This window comes from Prosopis cineraria, unplaced genomic scaffold, assembly GCF_029017545.1.
Source record: "Prosopis cineraria cultivar Desert tree isolate PC_DT_omini unplaced genomic scaffold, ASM2901754v1 PC731, whole genome shotgun sequence".
Lineage (NCBI taxonomy): Eukaryota > Viridiplantae > Streptophyta > Magnoliopsida > Fabales > Fabaceae > Prosopis > Prosopis cineraria.
The window spans coordinates 5556-27610 of record NW_026556056.1 but is presented as its reverse complement, the minus strand read 5'-3'; the positions used below and the strand labels follow the sequence as shown (position 1 = coordinate 27610).

The 22055-nt window shown below is 34.6% G+C and overlaps 4 protein-coding genes across 5 annotated transcripts; 1 reads left to right on the top strand and 3 right to left on the bottom strand.

The window, feature by feature from the left end:
- Positions 1-3430: 3430 nt before the first annotated feature.
- Positions 3431-4999, bottom strand: LOC129298164 (protein kinase PINOID 2-like). Its single transcript, XM_054936573.1, has 2 exons — positions 4487-4999; positions 3431-4393 (listed from the first exon to the last, which is right to left on the bottom strand). Exons 1-2 carry the CDS (start codon positions 4939-4941, stop codon positions 3559-3561), a joined length of 1290 nt encoding a protein of 429 aa, XP_054792548.1. The 5' UTR covers positions 4942-4999; the 3' UTR covers positions 3431-3558.
- A 2139-nt stretch (positions 5000-7138) lies between these two features.
- LOC129298165 (uncharacterized) lies at positions 7139-14760 on the bottom strand. 2 transcript variants are annotated; one of them, XM_054936574.1, is made up of 10 exons: positions 14458-14760; positions 12802-12927; positions 12453-12540; positions 11659-11744; positions 11308-11523; positions 9595-9782; positions 8723-8881; positions 8525-8605; positions 8376-8430; positions 7139-7509 (listed from the first exon to the last, which is right to left on the bottom strand). In XM_054936574.1, exons 1-10 carry the CDS (start codon positions 14566-14568, stop codon positions 7363-7365), a joined length of 1257 nt encoding a protein of 418 aa, XP_054792549.1. In that variant the 5' UTR covers positions 14569-14760; the 3' UTR covers positions 7139-7362. The 2 variants fall into 2 exon arrangements, with proteins under 2 accessions (XP_054792549.1, XP_054792550.1); XM_054936575.1 differs by having other exon boundaries at positions 14420-14556.
- Positions 14761-16460: 1700 nt separating this feature from the next.
- Positions 16461-17255, top strand: LOC129298163 (late embryogenesis abundant protein 2-like). Its single transcript, XM_054936572.1, has 2 exons — positions 16461-16620; positions 16735-17255. Exons 1-2 carry the CDS (start codon positions 16567-16569, stop codon positions 17086-17088), a joined length of 408 nt encoding a protein of 135 aa, XP_054792547.1. The 5' UTR covers positions 16461-16566; the 3' UTR covers positions 17089-17255.
- A 565-nt stretch (positions 17256-17820) lies between these two features.
- On the bottom strand, positions 17821-21427 carry LOC129298162 (uncharacterized). The gene is made up of 10 exons (XM_054936571.1): positions 21038-21427; positions 20857-20927; positions 20573-20687; positions 19569-19605; positions 19357-19426; positions 19141-19245; positions 18789-18939; positions 18585-18667; positions 18335-18428; positions 17821-18240 (listed from the first exon to the last, which is right to left on the bottom strand). The coding sequence occupies exons 1-10, from the start codon at positions 21133-21135 to the stop codon at positions 18156-18158; spliced, it is 909 nt and encodes a 302-aa protein (XP_054792546.1). The 5' UTR covers positions 21136-21427; the 3' UTR covers positions 17821-18155.
- Between the last annotated feature and the right edge of the window lie 628 nt (positions 21428-22055).

Genomic DNA, 22055 nt, shown 5'->3' with positions numbered 1-22055 from the left:
CAATGATCAATATAATTCAAGGTGGGTTGAATTTGTAATAATGTTTAACAATGTTCCTAATATTTGAACTTGAATTTGAAAAATATATATATATATATATATTACTTAAGTGATGACATATTGAAAATATCATGTAATTGTAAAAATTAAATTTTAAAATACTATCATGATGATAAATAAAATATTGCTAGTAAGTAGTTAATTTCCCCATTTGCCTTTTGTTTTTTTTTTTTTTGGATAGACTTGTGCTGCCACTATTACGCATGCATTGTTTTGTAGTCAAATTTTCCTATGAATGTCTTTGTCGTCATTCGGTAAAATGTAGGCTAAAATAGAATAACCTAACATACAAAAAATGACACATTGGCTCCATGCTCCTTTGTATTGACTCTTTTTTGTCTATATCTTTATGGGTGTGTGTGCGCGCGCTTGCTCAAAGTACCTTTTAATTAATTGTAGTTATAATAGTGAAAGCATATATAGCACTACTGCGCCTTGGTTTTGTTTTTGGTGGTTTTGTATAATTAAAACGTTAGTTTTAGATAGTATTAATTGTTTTGGACATGCATTAATTGACATTGTTCCCTCTCGTTCCTTCAAGATATTTGCAGACCATTTATTTTGTGGCAAAATATCTCACATATGTGTGGAAAATATCTTGCATCCCCCTCAGATATTTATGTTCCTATTTGTAAAGTTTCAATGTCTCTTCCAAAACATCACAATTTTATACCATATTTTTGTTAAAATACTTCATTTAATTTTATTTATAAGTCACTTTAAATTTTAATATTTTTTAATCAAAACTATAAAAAACCTTAAATCTTATTGATTTGTCTAAAAATTCAATAAGTTTTTAACTTTATCCATATTAAATATATATATTTTAAAAATAAAATAATCTAACATTTAATAATATTCTTGACATTTAATAGTGACAAAAGAATAAAAATAAAAATAATATGAAATATCCTATAAATAAAACTAAAACAATTCATCTCTCTATTTTATGAATTGGATGTGGAGTACCCATGCCAGATTGTGAAGTGTTCTTTTTCTAAAGTTTTTAATTTGATATATATATATATATATATATATATAAAGACAAGAAAAGTAGAAGTCAGATCGACTACTATATTGTGTTATGTTATGTTTAAAATAGTTGCATACAGAGACAAAAATACAGTTACGTGAACTGCAATATATTTGGAATTTCAGTTTTTGTTAATATTGGGAAATAACTTTAGAGCGCTTAGACTGAGATAAAGACACTAAGACACACACACACACACACACACACACACATATATAATATTGATGACTTTAGACTAATAAAAAATTAAATAACGAAGGATAATTATTAGACTAAAAATTTTAATGTAGGTTTCACCCAAAAAAAAAATTAATGTAGGATATAACCTTATAAAATGTGTTATTGCGATATGTGTGTGTAGCTTTAGACTGAGACAAATAGACTAAAAGTGCATGGTGTAGTACTAAGCCTATCCTTCTCACTCACTCTTGGATGTTTTAAATTTTGTCAATTTGGTCTTTTATATTTAAGAACGCATGTACATTATATTCATCCATATGCGGACTACATCCGTATACAATTTATTATTAAGAACGACAGGATTCTTTTTAATTAATTAAAGGATAGAGATACTGCATAAAATTTTGCTATTAGATTTGAGAGTCAATCATATCAACAATTGTTGTTCAATCTTTTCACTCTTAATTAAGGATTAGGGGTGTTCATGAACCAGGATAAGACCAAGACATTCCTATCCCGTGTTCCTCCTAAAAAATAAATAGAATTAAATTTTTGTCTCATGTCTCACCCCACCCAAAATGTCATCTCATCATATTTGGAATTGAGATAAGATCAAGACGTCCCGTTAAAATAGACAAAACATGAAAAAGAGACTTGCATAACAATATTTATATATAAAATTGTCACCAAGTCCCAATTTTTTGTGCAATTACAAAAATATCCTTACATTATGTTTTTTTAAAATATCATTCAAGGGTTTTTTTTTTTTGGGCAAGGGTGGTCTTGGGAAGAATAGAAAGGTTCCCAAAATGTTTGGTAACCATTGAGCTACTTAAGCATAGCAATAGAAAATTATATATATATATATATATATATATAATTGGTGTCAACATAAGCATATATAGAAATTGACCACTTGACAAAGGAAAATGACAATTCAAGTATAAAAAAAATAACAACTTCAGATTAAGTAAAAGAAAATTTGAATATATACAAATGATAAATTGGCAAAGGAATATAACAATTCGAGCATACGAAAATAATAGCTTAATAAAGGAGAATGACAACTTGGGGGTAAAAAAATAACAACTAAGGATATGAACCTGGCAAAGGAAAATAACAATTTGGGTATACATAAATCAACTTGGGCATTAGCAAATAACAACTAGGATATGAAATAACAATTTGGCAAAGAAAAAATATAACAACTTTGGCATACTAAAATGACAACTTGGCAAAGGATGGTCATGATTTGGGTGTTTGGGAATTCCATATTCAAAATTATTATTTTTTGACATTTAAGTTGTCATTCATCTTTGCCAAGTTGTTATTTTTCTTTATCAAGCTGTCAATTTTCTTTGCCCAAAATACATATAAGATTTTACATTATTATATTAATAAATGTAAGTGGCCTAATAGTTACCAAATATTTTGAGATCCTTGTGGTCCAAGGTTCTAATCCTCCTAAGACCACCCTTAAAAAAAAAAAAAATTCCTATCACTAGTTGCTAAAGTTCAAGCATTGGTAGATGTTCTGACGACTAACAGTGGTGGCCAAGAGGTCTCTAGCAAAGGCTAGCTTGGTAGCCAAAGCTACAATGGTAGTTGAATGATATATTTTTTCTTAAAAAAATAATGTAAGTGTATTTTTGTAATTCTATGAGGATTTCAGAATAAGTAGCAATTTATGTATTTCACAGGACTTGGGGTAATTGAATTAATTGATTAGGATTCCACAGTAATTCTTCCTAAAAATATTTCAGGGAATATTATTTTATTCATATTTCAATAAATATAATGAATATTTATCTGAAATTTAAAACTCATTCCAACTAATGCCAAATTGAACTCCCACGCTAAGTTCATACTCCCTCAAGTCTATGATGTATGTGATTTTTTAGAAATTTTACTTAATCTAAAATATAGATCATTTGGTAGATGTTATATATTTTCTTCAATTACACCCTTGCTTTATTAAGTAATTAAATGAAAGTGTTATAAATAAATCAAATGTTATACTTATTACATTTAAAGGCATGATTAGTCATATGTCAAAATTTTTAAAAAAAATCAAGATTTTAACCAATTACTTTTAATAAACACATATTAATTAATAAGGACTAATATTGTAGTCGAATATATATATATATATATATATATATATATATATATATGACTTTCATAATTTATAGTATGTACACACATCTATACAGGATAGCACAATTTTACAAGAATTCACATGGTAAACAAGGGGCAGATATTCCGAATAACTCCCAAGTTCTGTTTCAGAAGAAATCAATCTTCTGAGGGGTCTGTACGGTAGCTTTCTTCCTGATATCCAAGTCTGCAATAACTGATGCACCATTATTGCTTTCTTCTTTAGGGACAATAGGTGGTTTACTCGATCGTATTAAGGCCCAGTTCGTCCCTTTGAAGAATTGATGTCTCTTTATCTCGCATGAACCTCTCGTACATCCCAGTCTCTTCATTGGATTCTTCACCAGAAGCTTTCTTATCAGGTCTTGAGCCTTCGCTATATCATCGTCCTCTCTCTTGTCTCTCAACTCACTTGTCGGAAACCTCACCGACGACTTCCCTATAATGTTCCTCATTGTCTTCTCGTTGTTTTTGTCTTTGAAAGGCGTGATCCCATACAACAGCTCGTAAAGAAACACTCCATATGCCCACCAATCCACTCCACCCCCGTGGCCTGACCCTAATATCACCTCCGGTGCTAAGTACTCGTGGGTCCCAACAAATGACTTGGATCTAGCGTTCGTTGGTTCTGCTGATAATTCCACGTCATCAGCTATCGACGACTTCCTCTTCCTCATTATTATCACACCATCCTCCGCTGAGTTTTCACAGCACAAGGTCACATTCTTCTTCTTCGTCTTCTTCGTCTTCTTCGTTGTGGCAGTCTTGCTGTGATTAGTGTTGTGTTGGAGTCTTCGTTTTGGAAGCTTCGGATGAGCCTCGCAGTGAAGTGAGAGATCGAAGTCTGAGAGCATGACGTGGCCATCTTCTCGAATGAGCACATTCTCTGGCTTTAGGTCTCTGTAAATTATCCCCATCATGTGCAGATATTCAAGAGCCAGAAGCACCTCAGCTGCATAGAATCTGTCACATGTATGAAATATAAAAATCATTCTTCCAAAGAACACTTCAGATATATAACAAGATTGAGATGATAAGTGAAGTATGGGAACTTACTTAGCTGTTGACACGCTAAAACGAAGATTGGGCTGGTTTTGTTGAAGCCTGAATAAGTCACCGCCATGGCAATAATCCATGAGCAGACATGAGTAATGATAAGCATCGAATTTGGCATAAAGCGTTGGAAGAAAAGGGTGATCAAGAACACTCAACACTTGTTTCTCAACCTCAGCTCGCTTGAGCTTCTTCTTCATTCGGAGACACTCTCTATCGACAACCTTCAAGGCATAGTAACAACCACCGCCACCGTCCTGAAGGTTGTTCATCATGGTGTGCTTGATCTCACAGAGGAACACGTTACCGATGTCGCCGGAGCCAAGGCGTCGCAGGAGGTGCAAGTGGTCCAGTCTGACTTGGCCGTGCTCTGAGCAGAGCTGCTTTATCGCTCGCCAAGCAGGCTGGTTGGCTCTGTGAGGCCTCTTAATATGGCTATGATGACTCAAATCACTCATGGTGGAATAATGCAAGAGAGAGTTTGGTTTGGTTTGAATTCAGATGGTCTACTTGGAGTATTTATAGATGGCTAAGATGGGATACGAAGGAACGCTTTTTCATGATTAGATCAGGTGTTGAATTATCTATTAGGTCGATGCTAGCAACTGTAATAAATGGCTCGTGGATGGTTAATTGATTTTTTTTGTTTTTGGCTGGATCCCTTGTTTGTTGGTACCCTCTTATTGGTTCCTAGTTTTGATTCTTAGTATTTAACAAGTTGATGTGGTTTAAATAGTAGGTTAGACTATACATTGGTGGTGGATTCCAATCATTCAGCTCATAATATCTAGTATAAACGATGAGTTTGTTTAAAACCCGAGAAAGGACTCAGATTTTTCTTAAACAAGATTTGAATAATGTTCAGTAGTTTTTACGGATCATGAGTCCAATTAAATCCAACCATGTTTCAATATGATTCAGTAGTAGTGGAGAGCTAAGAATCTGATTGAACCAACGATTCTGTAAAGAACCGACCCGTGATGAAATCAATAATGTTGCCTTATGAAGCCGGGCCTACTTCTAAAGTCTTAAAATCTTACGTTTAAAATCTTATTTAAAATTCAGGCATTAAAATTCGTTGTTTGAACAGTGTAACAAATTTCAAAGAAAACGGAGACCAGCTGAGATATGAAGCAAAACGATAAGATTGGGAGTGATAAGTTTACTCTTATTTGTCAATCAATAAAAAATGAGAATGAATAATAGATGAAAGAAGATGTGTGGATAACAAAAACACCAACAATAAAAATACAAAGAAAATAAGAAAATTGAAGTTGTGAAATTTTAAATAACTAAAATATAAAGAGAATTTCATTTTAAGAAAACTTATAGTAAAACATGAATTTAGATGTAAAGACTTTTATGATTTCTATTAAAAAAAAAACTATGGGAGAAACTGAAATGTTTAGAAAGAAGAAAAGAAAAGAGGTGGGGGCTCATTCATTAAATGTATGCGTGGGGAAGTTGGCTGTGACTATCACACTAGGCTAGATGAGGAGGCGACAAAAGTGCATGAATCCAGTGACAATTCGAGTTCGGATGGGTGCATTTAATAGGTAAAATAAACTAAGAACAAACAAAAACTATTCATATATTGCAATAAAAAAAATATTCATATATTAATATTGTTATGTGTATTTTTTAAAAAAAAAAATGTATGATAGATTAGATTAAAAAAATGATAATAAAATTCTTTTAAAATATAGAAATGACAAGTTGATTATTTAAAATATTATAATTCTCTTGGAGTCCTTTAAAATTTTTTTATAATTCACAAGTTTTGTTTAAATATTTATAACTTTTTTTATATTAGTAATAATGTAACAGTAAATCATAATTTCGCATATTAAATTCTTTATTTGCTATTACATTGTTGCAAATATAAAAAGAAAAGTTGTGAATATTTAAACAAAATTTATAAATCATTTATTTTTAACAAGAATAATTTAATAATGTATAAAAATTCATTAATAATAAAAAAATATCAAAAGATTTTTAAAAAATTATGATATTTTAAAAAATTAAATTATTATTTATATATTTTAAAAAATTTTATTATTATTTTTCCAATTAAATTACAATAAAAATTTTCCCTATACGATCATAAATATCAATAAACAGTGAGTGAGTTTTAATTTATTATAGCAAAATATACAGACAGGCTGTCAATTTCAAGATTTTTTTGGATAAAAACATGGGAAAGATAATTGAAAGTGGGGTAGGGGTTTTTGCATAGAAGAATAGGAAAAGAATATGACAAGTCAGGGCGTAGCACATGAATAAGACTAAACATTATCAACAAATGACTGTGGAACTACAGTGGTGCCCCACCGACACCAACATGAACATCTTTTTGGTGGCAACTTTCCCTGTCCCTTTGTCCATTTCAGAGTCGGTTTCCCTCTAGTACAGTACAAAAAACACTGCAATACCGTTAAATTAAGTTTGATGATTTTTAAAAGTATAGATTAATTTATATCATTAAAATTTATATAAATTTGCAGTTGAGGAACAGTGTAAAAAAACACAAACCATGAAAGTAAAACTCCCTCGGCAGTAACTTTTTCTATTCTCAAAGCTTTGAGACTTGAAATAAGAAGCTGAATGGCACCAGGATGGACAATACAGGTGCATGCAATTTTCAAACAAGAAACATTGAATAAAATGCTTTTCTTTTGTCGTCAGACGTGAACGAAATATTCGAAACAACATTTATACACTGGCAGGAGTCATTAGTCAACACTTCTTTGCAACTCAATACTATCTTCTCATACATTCTATATAATGTGTATATTCCAAATTACAGGTACCAAAACTAATGCCAATCACCGTCGTTGTTCATATGAATTGAAGCAGAACTTTTGAAGGAAGACTTCATATTAAAACCCTCTCCTGATGCGGCTTCCAGGACTGGATACATTCCTAGCAATATGAGATAGAACTTGACGCGGAGATCCTGAACCTGCTTCACCCTCTCTAAATGCCTCCCCTTCCAGACTTTTGGCCTCATCGCTCAGAACTCCTAACTGTCACGCCAACAATAAATGTGCCACACATTGTCAGAATGAACATGATTGACTTGATTTACAGGCAATCAACATGGGTTGGCCCAGCCCGACTCTCTAGGTGATTTGGGTCAGCCTATGGTGGGAAATTATGGCTGTCCCTAAAAGTATGTAAGTTTTGCAATGCAACTTGTACGATCTTACAAAATAAGCCACAATAATCCTTGCTAAAAAAAAGTTTAAAAAAAAAATCAATTTTTATTCTAAGGCGTTTTGGGCGACAATGAACTGGCTTCAGTTGAATTGAACTCTAGATGAGAAGCCCAAGTACGTGTTCGGTTATATGTTAAAAAGCTATCAAGTGTCTCAAACAGAAGAAGATTCCTGCGTGCAGTTTAAAAAAGAAAAAAAAAAACTATCAAGACCATGATCATTGTTATGTTTTTGGTGGTTTCCAATATGAAACCAAGCCCATTCTAAGCTATGAAAACCACTGCCAAAAATATTATGCCATTCAATCAATCCAGCCCTACATTGCCTCACAGGGTTGAACGAGTTTATTAGAGACGGAGGATCCTCTTCCGCGCCAAAGAGGATATGTGAAAGAGGGAGGGGCATGTTGGACCTGGTAAGATCCACCCTTGTGGGCCCCATAGCTCCTCTTTCTCCCATAGGAGGGCTTCCACTATGGGAAAGAAAATCCTCCCTCGATTAGAAGGCCTAGCTTGAATTGATAGCTCAAGAAACGTTGAACAGCAAGCAATGGTCAGACAAAGAGTTGGAAAAGTTCATGAGAAAAAGGGAAAAGGGACTGTAATACATCCAAATCCCCCAAAAACTAGAGAATGTTTCTACCTTGACATAGAAGTTAAGAAATCAGTATATACCCGAATTTCATTTTCTCTCAATCGATCTTGTAGTGCTTGCATTGCAGGGCTTAGACTGCCAAAAAAGATGAAATTATTAGGGGAAAAAAATAATAAAAATGGAAAATACAAAAATAAAAAGAAAAGAGAGAGATCTTTTTTATTCCGACCAATATTCAATCAACTTGCACAATGAAGCCTGGTACGTAGAAGTGTGGTGTATGAAAGTAAGAGGATGCACCTTCCCATCCCTGAGATAAAGAAAATTACAGTCACCAAGGTAAGGAAGTTAACATTAACAATAGAATTCTTCAGTAAATCTTTCATACATGTATTTGATAATAGCATATTTTGCATAAAATCATCACCTCATGTTTTGTAAAATGGCCTGGTTATATGCAGTACGCTCCTCTTCAAATAGTACATGTTGCAGTTCCGTATATGATGATAGTGGGGAATCAATGTTTGTAAGGGATGTAGTCGGCAAAACATAAAGAGGGATTTCTTTTCTTACATATTCTGCACCACTGTTATCAAACAAAAACCATTTGAGGTCTCAATATCAAGAGCTGCCTTTCGTCAAGCTCTTCAAAGGTAAACCATAATTGACCCATGGACATGCATTTTCATAGAACATTAATTAAGACGGAAAGATCAGTATCAGACCATCTTTACATTTATCATTATTTACCTACGTTCTCTCTAATAATCCAGAACTAGAGTTTTAACAAATAAGGTTAACTCTTAGCAATAGAGATAATGACAAGCATACACCAGAATGCTTATCCCCATGAACTACCTGATTGTACTTCTCACTATGAAAATTACAGTGTATAACATATTATAAAGACGTAAATCATAGAGACTACGTGAAAATTAGCTGCACAAATCAGCTAGCCTGTCCTCTAATAGCAGGTCATGGGACACATGGAATGTGCAAAAATGACAGTTGAATATTCCATCAAGCTATTTTCCAAGTTGGGGCTGATTAAGCAGTGGAAATCTCAGTGCTTGAGAATGATCACTTTGCAGAGCATTACAGTTACTTACAAGGGTTTATTCAAAACATGGTAATCCAAATTCAAAAGAACATATTTTTGTTCCCAATAGTAAACATCCATCTCGAACTTTGATCTTCATCCTCATAACCAGGATTTGGAGAGCTGAAATCCGAAAATCCCAAACTACAACTAATAATAATTAACATGACATTATTGGTTGAGTACATACTCATCTGTACCTCATATCCAAATTGGAACGATGCATGGCTTCCTGCATACTTTCTGACATATCCATAGGATCGACATCAACAGTGGCGTTGTCCAAAATGTTGGAATTGTAGTTTCCTCCACTTTTTTCTCTCCCTTGATAACTGGCAGCATCAGCATTAGCAAAGAAATTCCCCAAGTCCGAAGATCTTCCCCCACCCTAGCCAAGTAAGCATATATGGTCAGAAGAAATAAAGGCATCAGAAGTATTTGTATCCCGTAAAGCAATAATACATATATCAAGTATAATCTTTACTGGTACTGGTAGGAATATCCATCTCTCATACCATCAACCTCGAGCGTTTCAGCTCACAGCCATACTTTACCATACCAATAAAAAGAAAATAAATAAAAGCACCAAAAACACTTCCTTTATGCAATAGTTACCATATACCCAAAAACATTTGCAGAAATTACGGTTTAATTTTCCTACAAACTTATTTTATAGAATAGCGATGAAATACATTTATATCAGAGATAAAGCCTACCCAACTAAAATAAAACACATGGCTAAAATATAGAGATAAACCTATACAAAAAACGCCTGAGTCTTTGTCTTCTTTATTCCTTGCTATGGTTCTGTTTTTCTTTTTCCCACCTCACATCACTTTGCTGCAAAGCGTAGGTTTGTGTTATCTTCTCATCCTTCTAAACTGTGAGGGGGGTTTTTTGGCTTCCTCACCTCAGTGAGATGCATTTCTTTTCACCCTACCTTGTACCAAGGTGTAATATACTATTTTTTCCCTCTTCTGCAGCTCAATTTGATGTGAGGGTCTTGGTTATGGTTAGCCTCACCCCACTGGCCAACTTTGTAGTGATGGTTAAGGTTTTTGGGTATCTTCAAATCACCTTTGTGCAATATGAGTCAGGATAGTTTCACTAACTCCAAAATTGGTTAAGAATTTCAGTAGGAGTTTGATGTCATGGTTTGTCCTACGATGATCAGGATTGGAGTTGTTTTTCTCACCCATGGCTGTTTGTGGTAGCCAGTTTGCAGAAAAAATTATCGTGTTCTCTATCTGTCATCATTGCATGACCCATTCAGTCATTTGAGATGCTCAGGCCATAACAACTGATTCCATGTGAGAAATTCAGGGTTTAAATCTAAGCTTTTTTTTATTGGACAGCAATTTAAAAAAAAAACAGAGATGAGCATGACCTAGGCTCTCAAGTAACTAAGCAATAAAAATCTATCTGAGCAAAATAAAATTAACAGCTCAAACATTAAAGATAAACTCAGACTAAAACGCCCAAGGCATCACCTGAAAAAGTTTGTAGTTTTGTTTGAGTAATTTCTACCCAAAAAAAATTGCTATGCATTCTCTATTACCCCTCTTACCAGCAGAGTTATATCCAATACGCAGGACCCCACAACCATCAATTTCCTGCTAGAAATACATCCTTTCACTAACATTGAGTTAGAATAAAGGGACTCCTCAAATCAAACACTGAGCATAGCTGGCCTGATATCCAGTAAGCATGATTAACACACAGAAGCACTCCGTAGAGAACAAGATTGTGCTTCAGCAAAGAAATGAGTCAAATATTTAACCACAAATCTAAGTCACAGTTCCTCCACCACAACCAAAAATATATTAAAAAGAACAGAGAGCTAGAGGAAGATTAAAAGCCTTTATCACATCAGATTTTGTGGTTGTATGGCCAAGAATACTCTATATTTGTACCTTATTAGCTCCAGTAATCTTTGAATCACCAGTATCCTGATCTGGACTCTCTGCCTTGAAGGAACCAGATTTTATTGACACATTCTCAGAGGAACTTGGAGATGGATCAAGATCAATAACAGAGCTTCTATTCACAGGAGATGCAGGTATAGGCCTTGAAATTTGACTCTGCTTCCCGTCAGATGACTGGAAAGCAATTACTTGAATTCTTCCAACCTATGTACAGTTGAAATTTACTTCACGTTAGATTTAATGAATAAATATAGCATGTTGAAATTTACTTCACGTTAGATTTAATGAATAATTATAGCATGAAAGATGCTTCACAGTAATCACGCATTCAAGACAAACCTTGCTTGCATCTTCACTGTAACAAGAAAATATCAATCCAATAAACCCAGAATCAAGAAGTTGATACATCGCCTGAGTTCGCACATCTGCAATAGTGAAGACAAGATACACATTGTCTTTGTGCACAAAAATAATATAGGCAGTAAGGGAAAAAATAAAAAGAAAGAAGTTCCTTAGAAGGCAATAGTAACCTCTGGTAAATATTACAAATGAGAAGGGAAAGGATTAGAAATGTAAATGGCATATATATTGTCTTTGTATCCTTTTTACATCGATTGTTGATGTAACCCTCCACTTGACTTCAATATCTTGCCTGGTGATAGAATTTTTTCATCACTCTACTTGTATGTACAACTAAAAGTCACACAGTCATACTTATCCATAAAGAAATCAAATGTAATTCTGATTTGTGTCGCATGCTCATGCTAGTAATTATGCTAACTATAAACTTAATTCTTCAGTTCAACTTAAAATAGAAAATAATACGATTCCAAAAATATGGCAAGCATGCAGTGCTTAAGTTACATGTGCCCCTTCATGTCTAAAATTGTCACCCAATCTCTGTTAAAACAGATTAATCACATCTTACCACTTAAACAAAATTGTCATTCCGTACTTGGGTTAAAATTGTGCTCAATGGCATATCATGAAGTATGAAACATGAACAACGTAATCTCAAAATCCTTGTGAGTTAATTATGTCCATTAGATGTTGATGATCTTCACGACTATTGAAGATTTATCAAATTGATGAAAAGAGAGGAATATGAAGTAGTTTGATCGCCCAGCACTTACCAACATGGGAAGGAAGAACCGTGATATGAGGATGTGAATGGTACCAACCAATCACCCTCGTTGTTCTACCAGTTGATATGGTCATTCTGTGTGATAAAGTTAATGATACAACAAACCAGAAAACTTAAATTTTTTTTTTTTAAAAAAAAAAACCAACCAAGAAGGGATTGCCATTCATGATCATCAGAAAGTTGAAAGGTCACTGGAGTGAGATTTTTTAAAGCTAATTGAATTGTCAGGATGGACAAAGAATAAAAGCAACAGTCTCAGGATGACAAAATGTGGAAATTAAAACCAAATTGAAATTAACTAAAATATGCACATAAATAACAGGTATGAATCAGGATATCTCAGCTAGAGCAGATGCAGCAGCCAACTGTTCAGGGTTAGTCTCTACTCGGTCCTTTCGTCGATCAGACCTTGTTTGTGGAGATGCTCCCCATATTAACGCTGTCACATTCCCATTTTTTGAATGCTGGATCCACAAAACTATAAATTAAAACACAGGCAGAAAAAAAATACTGGTAAACAGGAAAGTTACTGGGTACAAAAAGAGAACTAATCAATCCCGTTACTTCAAATAAATCTTCAAGGCTTACTCAATTTGTGCAAACCAAAGATTGATGAAGCAGTAACATATTTGCACAGATGAGAAAGATATACACTAGGTTCAGACCTTCAAGTAACTAGACACAAGAAATAATTATATAAATTCATTGTTATTGAACAGATATATCAAGAATGCAACTGTCTCACAAGTCATAATGACTGTGCTCCCTCCTTGTCATCATTCAGTAATAATTCAAAGGTATCAGGCATTACGTCAATGAGCAGAATACTCTGTTGTTCTTAAGAAAAATGATTTAATGCTATTATTAGCACTTCATATATTAAAAAAAACAACAAAAACATACCCAAAAAAAAAGGAGCTCTAGCTAATGAAAACGGATCAACAAGAACAATCAAATTGCCAAAGGAGCAATACCCCCAACTTGAAAATGCTAGAAAATGAATAGAGACAAAAGTGACCACAGGCTGATCACTTACTTTAAGCATATAGTAGATCTTAATAACATGATTAGGGGTGCACTGTAGGAAAGCATTGGGTTTACCACGATGATTAATGATTTATGATTCACAAAAACTCGTGAATCAACATGCTTATCACATGTTTGAGAGAAGAAGCAAGGTAATAGAAGTCTGTTAAAGAGAGATATGGATGGCTTGAGTATGGCGCTTAGAAAGAAAAGCAAAAATGCATATACAGTAGATCTTGAGAGACATCGGCATCATAAGAGAAAACTGAAGGATATCTTCAAGAATCAAGCTCATGCATATTATTATTATTATTATTATATTGGACGTGAAGGGTGTACAAATCACAACTTTGTGTGCCGTGAAGAAAAATGTTAGACAAACTAATATCTTATGCTTCTTCCTTGGTATCAGACTTTTCAATGTCCTAGAAATGGCAAAGTTATAATCCATATCCATAATGCAAGCAAACATCTGGCTCATGGGAAGTCAGATAGATGATCGGGAATAAAAAATGAACTCCATCTCATTAAATTAGAGTAACTGTAAGAACCCTTCCGGCCTTCGGTTCCACAGCATATATCTTACTAACCCACTTGAGTCAGGAGCAAACTCCTATTAAATCTTCTAGAGCTCCATTTGATATTAGTCTTCTCGAAACATTGAACTTAACTCGCTAAAAATTACCCTCTATTTCACTTCATTGAACGAAAAATGAACAAAAGAAACTACTTCTATTTCCCCACCTAGAAATGCCCAAAAAAAAAAAAACGCTAATCCCCCCTAAAACGAACATTTCTATCAGAGTTTGAAGTTTAAATTCAAGAGAACAAGCGAATCCCAATACCCCCAACAAGAAATACCCAAAAGCCACTAAGAAGCATCGAAAAATTGATGCATAGATCAATGCCCATTGAGCTCAAAATGATTACCGATCAAAGAAAATAGTGGAAATTGAAACATGAATGACCTCGATATCGCCCAGGAGAAGGCCCATGATCTCTTCAGTCTCAGTGGACAATGCATGAGTAACACAAGTTAACCAAACGTCTTCCGACATTTTCACGCCGGTGAGAGACATTTTCGATATCTGTTCCTTTTTCTCCGAAGAAGCGACACCAAGACTGAGCCTGAAACACGTCGGAGAAACCCCAGCAGTCCGTAAACAGGCCACTTACGGCTCCTTTCCGGGCGATGATTATTCTACTCTATTTTCTATATTTTTCTCGATCGTCTATAATTTCTTTGAACAGTGACAATAACAGTAACACGCAATTTGTAGGCAATGGTCAAAAAACACGCGATTTGTAGTGACTATTAAGTAGTAACACCACCTGTGCGGCGGGTAAACAGTTATTCCCTTGTTTTACCTGCCTCACACGTGCCACTACAATTAGTTAGTATTTTTACAATATTTTAAAATTTTTAAATATATTCAATTCAAGTCTTAACTAAATATCGTTGTTGAGGGACAAATAAAATCAACAGAATAGAATCAGGTAGTCTTTTAGTTGTTAAAAGAATTTTTGAGATGAACACATCAATTATTTTTAACATTTTATGAAATAAAATGCATATAAACTGGGACATAAAACTTTTGAAAATGTGTACTTGAGTCTTATTTATAAAATAAAACGTTTGGTGAGAATTTTGGTCCTTTAATAGGGCACCAAAGTCCAAATGAATTATTTGTTACTTTATTTCCTATTCAATATATTCGTTTTTATATTTTTCTTGTTTTAACTTTTAACTAGCGTATTAGTACTTAGTAGTTCATGATTTGAATAGGTTTAATTTGGGCAAACTTTAAAAAAAAATCTTTAACATCAAATCTATTTCTAACACCTTGAGTTTTAGGTTTGCTTATTCAGATAGGCGCTACAACTTGAATTATTTCTTTTCTTTTTCACAATTTTCAAAAATTAATTTATTTTTTAAAAAATCCAAACAATTACAAGCATTATCCTACTTTTTCACCAAAAGAAATTCAAATTTAAATTTGCTTCGTTTATGATCTTCCCATCTCCTCTCCATAAGCATTATCTCTCTTGTTCATACACACTGATCACTTTATACATCTAGTGATAGAACCAAGACTAATATTAAAATTCAAAGAAAAGTGGTTCAAAATTTCAAAGTAGACATGAATGTAAAATATTAAATTTTATATACCAAATTTCTAGTATTCCCCAGAGCAAGCGATGGGGTGCATTTGCACTTTCAACTTAATGTAACTCTGTTACAGTACATCATCTTTACTATTTCCACTGAACTTATTTATGTTATATGATATATTTCTACATAGATTATAGAGATAGGATTATCTATACATAGATTATAGAGATAGGATTATCTACATATATATATATATAATACTTATTAAAAAAAATCTATATATATATATGTAATAACTTCTATCATTAATTTATAAATTATCAACAAATTAAAGTAATTCATACGAACTACCTACCAAGCATGGGCACACGTTCTCCTTACTTAGCTTATTTCTAATTTTTTATGTCTTTTTACTTCAGGGAGATTTTCTTTATTTTGAATTTGAATTTTCACCTTGGACTTCGAAACTCCAACATTGTATTGTGATTTTTTATTGTTAATATATTTTTTGTTTATTATAAAAAAGAAGCTAAGCATGGGTACTCGTGGGTTTATTATTAGAATTATATACAGCGTGTGTATTTGAATACACCAATTATGCTGGCCGGATTGAAATAATGGAATAATTTTAACTTACACACGTACAATGATATTATTGCACCTCATAATGATAAGATTTTCACCCATTGGTGTCTGCCATGCGACGTGGCTAACATGTTGAGGTTTCTTCCTCAATCAAATCCTTTCGAAGGATCACCTTCTCCAAGCGTGACACGTGTCCTCAAACGTGTCTTGAAGCTGGACACGTGTTTGTCACCCACAAAACCATGAAACACTATATAAGTACGCCCCGCAACACAGCTCCAGCCTCCTCACAGACAGAACCAATCCTCCTTGATCCCTCCGAACAGAGACCTTCTAATATCAAACAGATTCAAACACGTTCCATTTCCAGATCCAAACAATGTCGTCCCATGAGCAGAGCTTCAGAGCTGGTGAAACCAAAGGCCGAACTCAGGTAATCTCTAATTTTGTCATAAACTGTCACTTATTTCCGAGTTTACTTTATTAACAGAGCTTGTAAACTAAATTATGTGACTGACACTTACCTCGGCGTGTTGGTGTGGGTAAGGAAAAGGCCAACCAGGCGATGGGCAATATTGGAGAGAAGGGCCAACAGGCCAAGGAGAAGGCTGCAGGGACGGCCCAGGCGGTAAAGGATAAGGCCCAGAACGCGGCCCACAATGTTCGTGAGAAGGCCCAAGAGAAGGGTGGAGCGGCAAATGAGAGGGCCTCAGAGATGGGCCAGTCCACCAGGGAGACGGCCCAATCTGGGAAGGACAACAGTGCAGGGTTCCTGCAGCAGACAGGAGAGAGAGTGAAGGACATGGCACAAAGTGCTACTGAAACTGTCAAGAACACATTCGGTATGGCCCACCATGATGAAGATGAAGACTATCCTACTTACAACCGCAGAAATTACTAGACTGACATTTCACTCTCTCATAAATAAAAGCTACTTCTTTTAATTTTGTTGTTGTTGTTGAACTCTTTTGTTTCCTCGTATGTAATGTCGTAATGCTTTTTCAATTCAGTTTCAACCGTGTTGTAATATTGTTTGTTGTATGAGTTGTGTCAATTCCTCTTTGCAGATTTGTCTTTGCCAAGGACTTCTTTGTTTCATTTCACTTGAAAAATATGCTTACAATCAATCATTAGTGCTTCAAGAGAGCTATTTGGGATATCATAGAATGCTAATCCCAGCAAATTCTTGAACGCATGTGATCAAATCTAATTATGAAATGCAAAGTGAAGTTGTCAAACCCATCACCAACGGTATTTTAATCAAGAGAATGTTGTTTTAAGGGATTTTGTACATATTTCATACAAGAGACCCTACCCATTCAGGTAAATAAAATCATAATATAGTGATTTTTATTCTAAGAGAGATTTATACATATTTTATTTTGAAAATAGAACAGATAGTTATACAATCTTAGGACCATTTTAAGTCAATGCTTACCAGAGAGATAGAAAAAATTGAAGTTTAGAGATTAAAATAACAAGTCTATATTACAATGTGTATTGATTTTATAGTCTCAAAAGGGTTAACATATATCTTCTTGTACCTCATTAATTACGTATTGCCAATGACAAAGCATTATCAAAGCCAATATATAAGTAAACAAATGCTTAAAAAGGTAGGTAAGAGAAGAACTGTTTGATAAGCCAGAAACTTTATTTACTCCCACCAAAGTAACCTCATAGATTAAGGAGGCCAAGCCTCTGTATTGTTACAGCAATCAAAACTTGAAGGAAATAAAAAAGAACATTCTAATAGTACAACCAGCTGAGTCTCAAGGTAACCCAATAAAAATATAATATGGTAGAATAATACGCCAAAAACACATTCAGAAAATTAAATCTCCTATACCCTATTTACCCATGAACCCTTCCTGCACTGATGAATCTAACTACTCGCTTATCATGTGTCTCTCTTCCCTCTCTCATTTTGTTGTCCCCCCATGTCCCAACTGATACAGATCATGCCATTCATGAGGTTCCATCGAGCCCAAGCCTCGAGTTAAGCCAATTACAGACCTCATCCATCTCTCTAGGAACTGTGTAATGACCGAGACTGCACAGATGCCAAACCAAATTAGTGAGACTATTGTTTTAACTGATCAGTTCAAATTTGATGATGATTTGTTCTGAAAAAGAAGACGAGTTACCCCTCATAGCACTTGAATGTAATGTATTGAAATCCTGCTGAACTTAGGGATTGGGCTGATTTCTCTCCATATTTATAAAGGACTACATCATCATCTGCAAAAGTCAATTGAAGTTAGGCCTGAATTGATGAGGTGGTAGGAAGGATTTTGGAACTTCACAACTAACTGAATCTCTTAGGCTTGTTGAGTTATAATTTTACTACTCTGTAATGAAGATGAACAAGATAAAAAGAATTATGCAGATACATACTATTTCCATGGCACAGAAAAACGGGCAATGAAGCAGCTCGCCTTCTGGCTTCATGTGACACTTCAATCCTGTTCCTTAAGCTCCTACATGATAACCAATGTTCAGCAAGATGGACTTAATGACAAAATTTGGCTAATGATGGTCGTAAAAAATGATGAGAAAAAAGAACCTAAAAGAACATACAATCTGAATGCCATATCATACCTTGATCCTGGAAGCCAGCCACTTAGTCCAACAATTGCTCTTATGTTGAGAGGATATGGAATGCCATTTGAATACCTTCCCATAGCAAAACAAGTCGCAGAATATAAGGCTGTTGCTGCACCCATGCTGAAGCCTCCAATCCCAACTTTCACTGTCACAAAAAACTGATGTCAAATCTGAATCCTATAAGAGACAGGCTGAAAGGGTTATGTAACTTGATCTATGTGGTTTGATTACTTTTTTCCCCATCCTATTTCTTTACACAGAAAGATGGTAATAGACAAGGTAGGATATATTTTGCGAAAATGTAAAACTATGAAGGTAACTGATAAGTAGTTATCCCAGAAAGTACCATTAGCTGGCTCTGTTGACAACAAGTTGGCAATATGTGCAGCTGAGGCATCTAGGCCCTCCCAATCATCTGGACCTTCCTCTGAGAGTTCTCCAACATCAAACCCTAATAAATATTAAACTTACAGATTTGATCATCTCATCATTGATAAAGTACTAGCTACATAGTGCTGATTTAAGCAATATGAATAGGTAGATAAGAAGGGTTTGGTATTACATGCAGTGCAAGGAAAACCGCCAAGTATTGCCACGGGACGCGTAGGAGCGGTGGGGCAAATCCATTTTATCTGCATCATATCAGATCATAAGAAACTTCATATGATAGCATCTAAGACTTGTCAAAAATATTATTAGCTGAAGATGAGAATGTTTGTGTAGAATCATCAAGCCAGACAAGCTCAAACTAAGTCAAGGCATGAAAATTCTTACGTTTGGCAGTGGAAGGGATTCCAGCAGTTGAGATGAACTGCAAAGAAACAAAGCTCAAAATCAGAATCTCAGGCTACTTGTAAATCTTCTGCCATTTACCAAGCGCTTGAAAAGATCATCACTATTCCAAAAGAAGAAGAAGAAGCAATTTTAGCTTTTCTGAATGTTTTATATGAGACGTTACAAGGATCTATTTCTAAAGAAGACAGCTAGCATGAAACCACAAGTGTACTGGTTAAAGTTGTCCAGCATAACTAAACCATACACTAAAATGTTCAAATTCAATCTGTTTTTTGTGATCACAGTAAATTAATAGCATACTTCTGGAACGTAAATGTTGCTGAGGTTCTTCAGCAAAAAAGTCATGCCTAGTTTCTCAGTGGGGCAGAGAAGCATATGAGCAAGTGGTCCCCAACTGAGAACTTAGTGCATGCTCCTAGAAGTCGAACATCCAGCAATTAAAATCATATTATACCAGTTCACAATATATTCCACAACTTTGTCCTACAGGATTTGTTCCATCTAGAATCTGAGCAGGAAGAGACAAATCATTAAGCATAAGGAAGCCCAAGTTTGGAACGACTTGTCAAAAAATTTTCAGAGTCACAAAAGTTTTATCATCCATGTACGAGTGATGTACTTGATTCAAAGAAAGAGGCAATACACAACAAGAACAAGAATATAATCAACTTTTTTATTGGAATAAAAGAAGTGAGTTCTAGATGTAGAGCATAAATTTATTTTCATCTCTAACCGAATATTACTAATTGAATTTACTTATCTCAAAGCTATCAACTTCTTGATCCCTCACATACCATGGTGAACATGAATACGAAGGATAACAAATTAAAGAATACAAAATACAACAAAAACAAATGATTGAGAAATAAATAGACCCCGAGGAGTACAGGAACGTCAATAAACAACGTTAAGGAGAATGAGTGACTAATAGTCATGGCAACGTGAGGAAGGCATATAACAAAAGTGAAGACATAGTTCCATACCTCAAACCATTATCACCAAGACCATGCAGCCAAACAATAGTAGCTTGGTGTTTTCCTTTGGGCCTCACCACATGTGTCTTCCCAAACTCAAAACTTCTTCCAGCAGTTCTACTACCTGCAATTTTCAAGCCAGAAAAGCTAAAACTCAATTACATGTGTGAATTTTAAAGATAGCTTGTACAGTTTAAGAAGATCCGCCGTGCGGCTCACAAAAACAGAGGAAAAGATTGTATAACACAGGACATAGCACAAACAGGTAGAAGACAGTGAAGTATAGAACCAACCAGAGCCCATTTGAGAATGTGCATAGCTCATTTTCCCTGTTGCGAAGTGTTGGAACTTGGAAGCACTCCACCTAGTTATTGCAATATTGCAATGAAGAAGATGCAGAATGGTGATGTCCCTTTATACAGAACGTGTGAATAAGGAAGCTGTGTGTATGAATAGCGTGTATGGATACTGCACCTAAAACCGCCTAGAAGAGCATCTGTGAAAAGGAAAGGTAAGGATAGAGACAAAAGCAGAAAGCCTTTTTGAGGGAATCCTAGCAGAGAAGAGCACATTCATCCGCTCACAAGCTTCCCAGCTAGGAGAGAGGTCTCCCCCCCCTCCTCTCTCTCAGACACACACACACACACACACACACACACACAGGAATCTATGCTGAGGGCAGTGGCCAGAACATAAAGCAAACCCCAGAAACAGCAACCGAAGAATATTACTGAAAACAAGAAAGAATAACCTCAGTTTGCGATAAATGAAAATATTTATGCATATATATATATTTTTCCTACAATCATTTGTTTATAATTTCTGCATGATTGATGGATGCCCATTAGCCTCAGACATAAAAAAGAAAAAAGTTTTATAGGACAAAAGGGAAAACCAGAGCAAAATAAATTAAACTTGTGATTGTTTGGAAAGCGAAAGTATGCTTCTTCTAGGAATTTCCTCCTTATTTCTCTACTTTGATGGATGATAAGTTGATAACAATTAAGCTCTCAGTAACCTGGATTTCCAATTTAGAATTGACAAGAAGAAAGCGTGTGAGCTTTTCACTCTAACTTTCCTCTCTCTTGCTTTCTTGCTTGCCACTTAGCTCATTGCTCAAACCCCACTATGTGAAAAGTTTTGTTTGTTCATACTCGTGAGAAACTTCATATAAGTACAAATGCTAGACCTCTCCTCCTAAGCATAGGGACAAGAAAAAAAGGAAAAACCTTTTAAAGTTTAAACCCAATGCTTGTGAAACATAACGGCTAAATATTATTATTATTTTCCATATTTTGGAATCTTTTTAAGCATAACCAAAGTCCAATATTTATCAAATCAGCATTGTAATTTATTAGCAGATAGCTGCACACCTTTTCTGGTGTGTGCTAGATATAGCTTTAGTGGACTCCAACTTGAATATATCCCACTGCCCATCTTCTCTTTATTTGATTTATAATAAAATTTCCCTATTTTAGAGTCCCCAAGTTGT

What these genes read in the sequence shown, in the direction of transcription:
- LOC129298164 (XM_054936573.1), bottom strand. Translation starts at nt 4,941, where the DNA reads ATGAGTGATTTGAGTCATCATAGCCATATTAAGAGGCCTCACAGAGCC. An exon ending in TTTAGCGTGTCAACAGCTAA is followed by an intron (nt 4,394 to 4,486) that starts GTAAGTTCCCAT and finishes TACATGTGACAG; the next exon opens with ATTCTATGCAGCTGAGGTGC.
- LOC129298165 (XM_054936574.1), bottom strand. Translation starts at nt 14,568, where the DNA reads ATGTCTCTCACCGGCGTGAAAATGTCGGAAGACGTTTGGTTAACTTGT. An exon ending in TTCTCCTGGGCGATATCGAG is followed by an intron (nt 12,928 to 14,457) that starts GTCATTCATGTT and finishes TTGTGGATCCAG; the next exon opens with CATTCAAAAAATGGGAATGT. An exon ending in TGAGAGAAAATGAAATTCGG is followed by an intron (nt 7,510 to 8,375) that starts GTATATACTGAT and finishes TTGGCGTGACAG; the next exon opens with TTAGGAGTTCTGAGCGATGA.
- LOC129298163 (XM_054936572.1), top strand. Translation starts at nt 16,567, where the DNA reads ATGTCGTCCCATGAGCAGAGCTTCAGAGCTGGTGAAACCAAAGGCCGA. An exon ending in AAACCAAAGGCCGAACTCAG is followed by an intron (nt 16,621 to 16,734) that starts GTAATCTCTAAT and finishes GGTGTGGGTAAG; the next exon opens with GAAAAGGCCAACCAGGCGAT.
- LOC129298162 (XM_054936571.1), bottom strand. Translation starts at nt 21,135, where the DNA reads ATGTGCTCTTCTCTGCTAGGATTCCCTCAAAAAGGCTTTCTGCTTTTG. An exon ending in GCTCTTCTAGGCGGTTTTAG is followed by an intron (nt 20,928 to 21,037) that starts GTGCAGTATCCA and finishes TGCAATAACTAG; the next exon opens with GTGGAGTGCTTCCAAGTTCC. An exon ending in AATCCCTTCCACTGCCAAAC is followed by an intron (nt 19,427 to 19,568) that starts GTAAGAATTTTC and finishes GATATGATGCAG; the next exon opens with ATAAAATGGATTTGCCCCAC.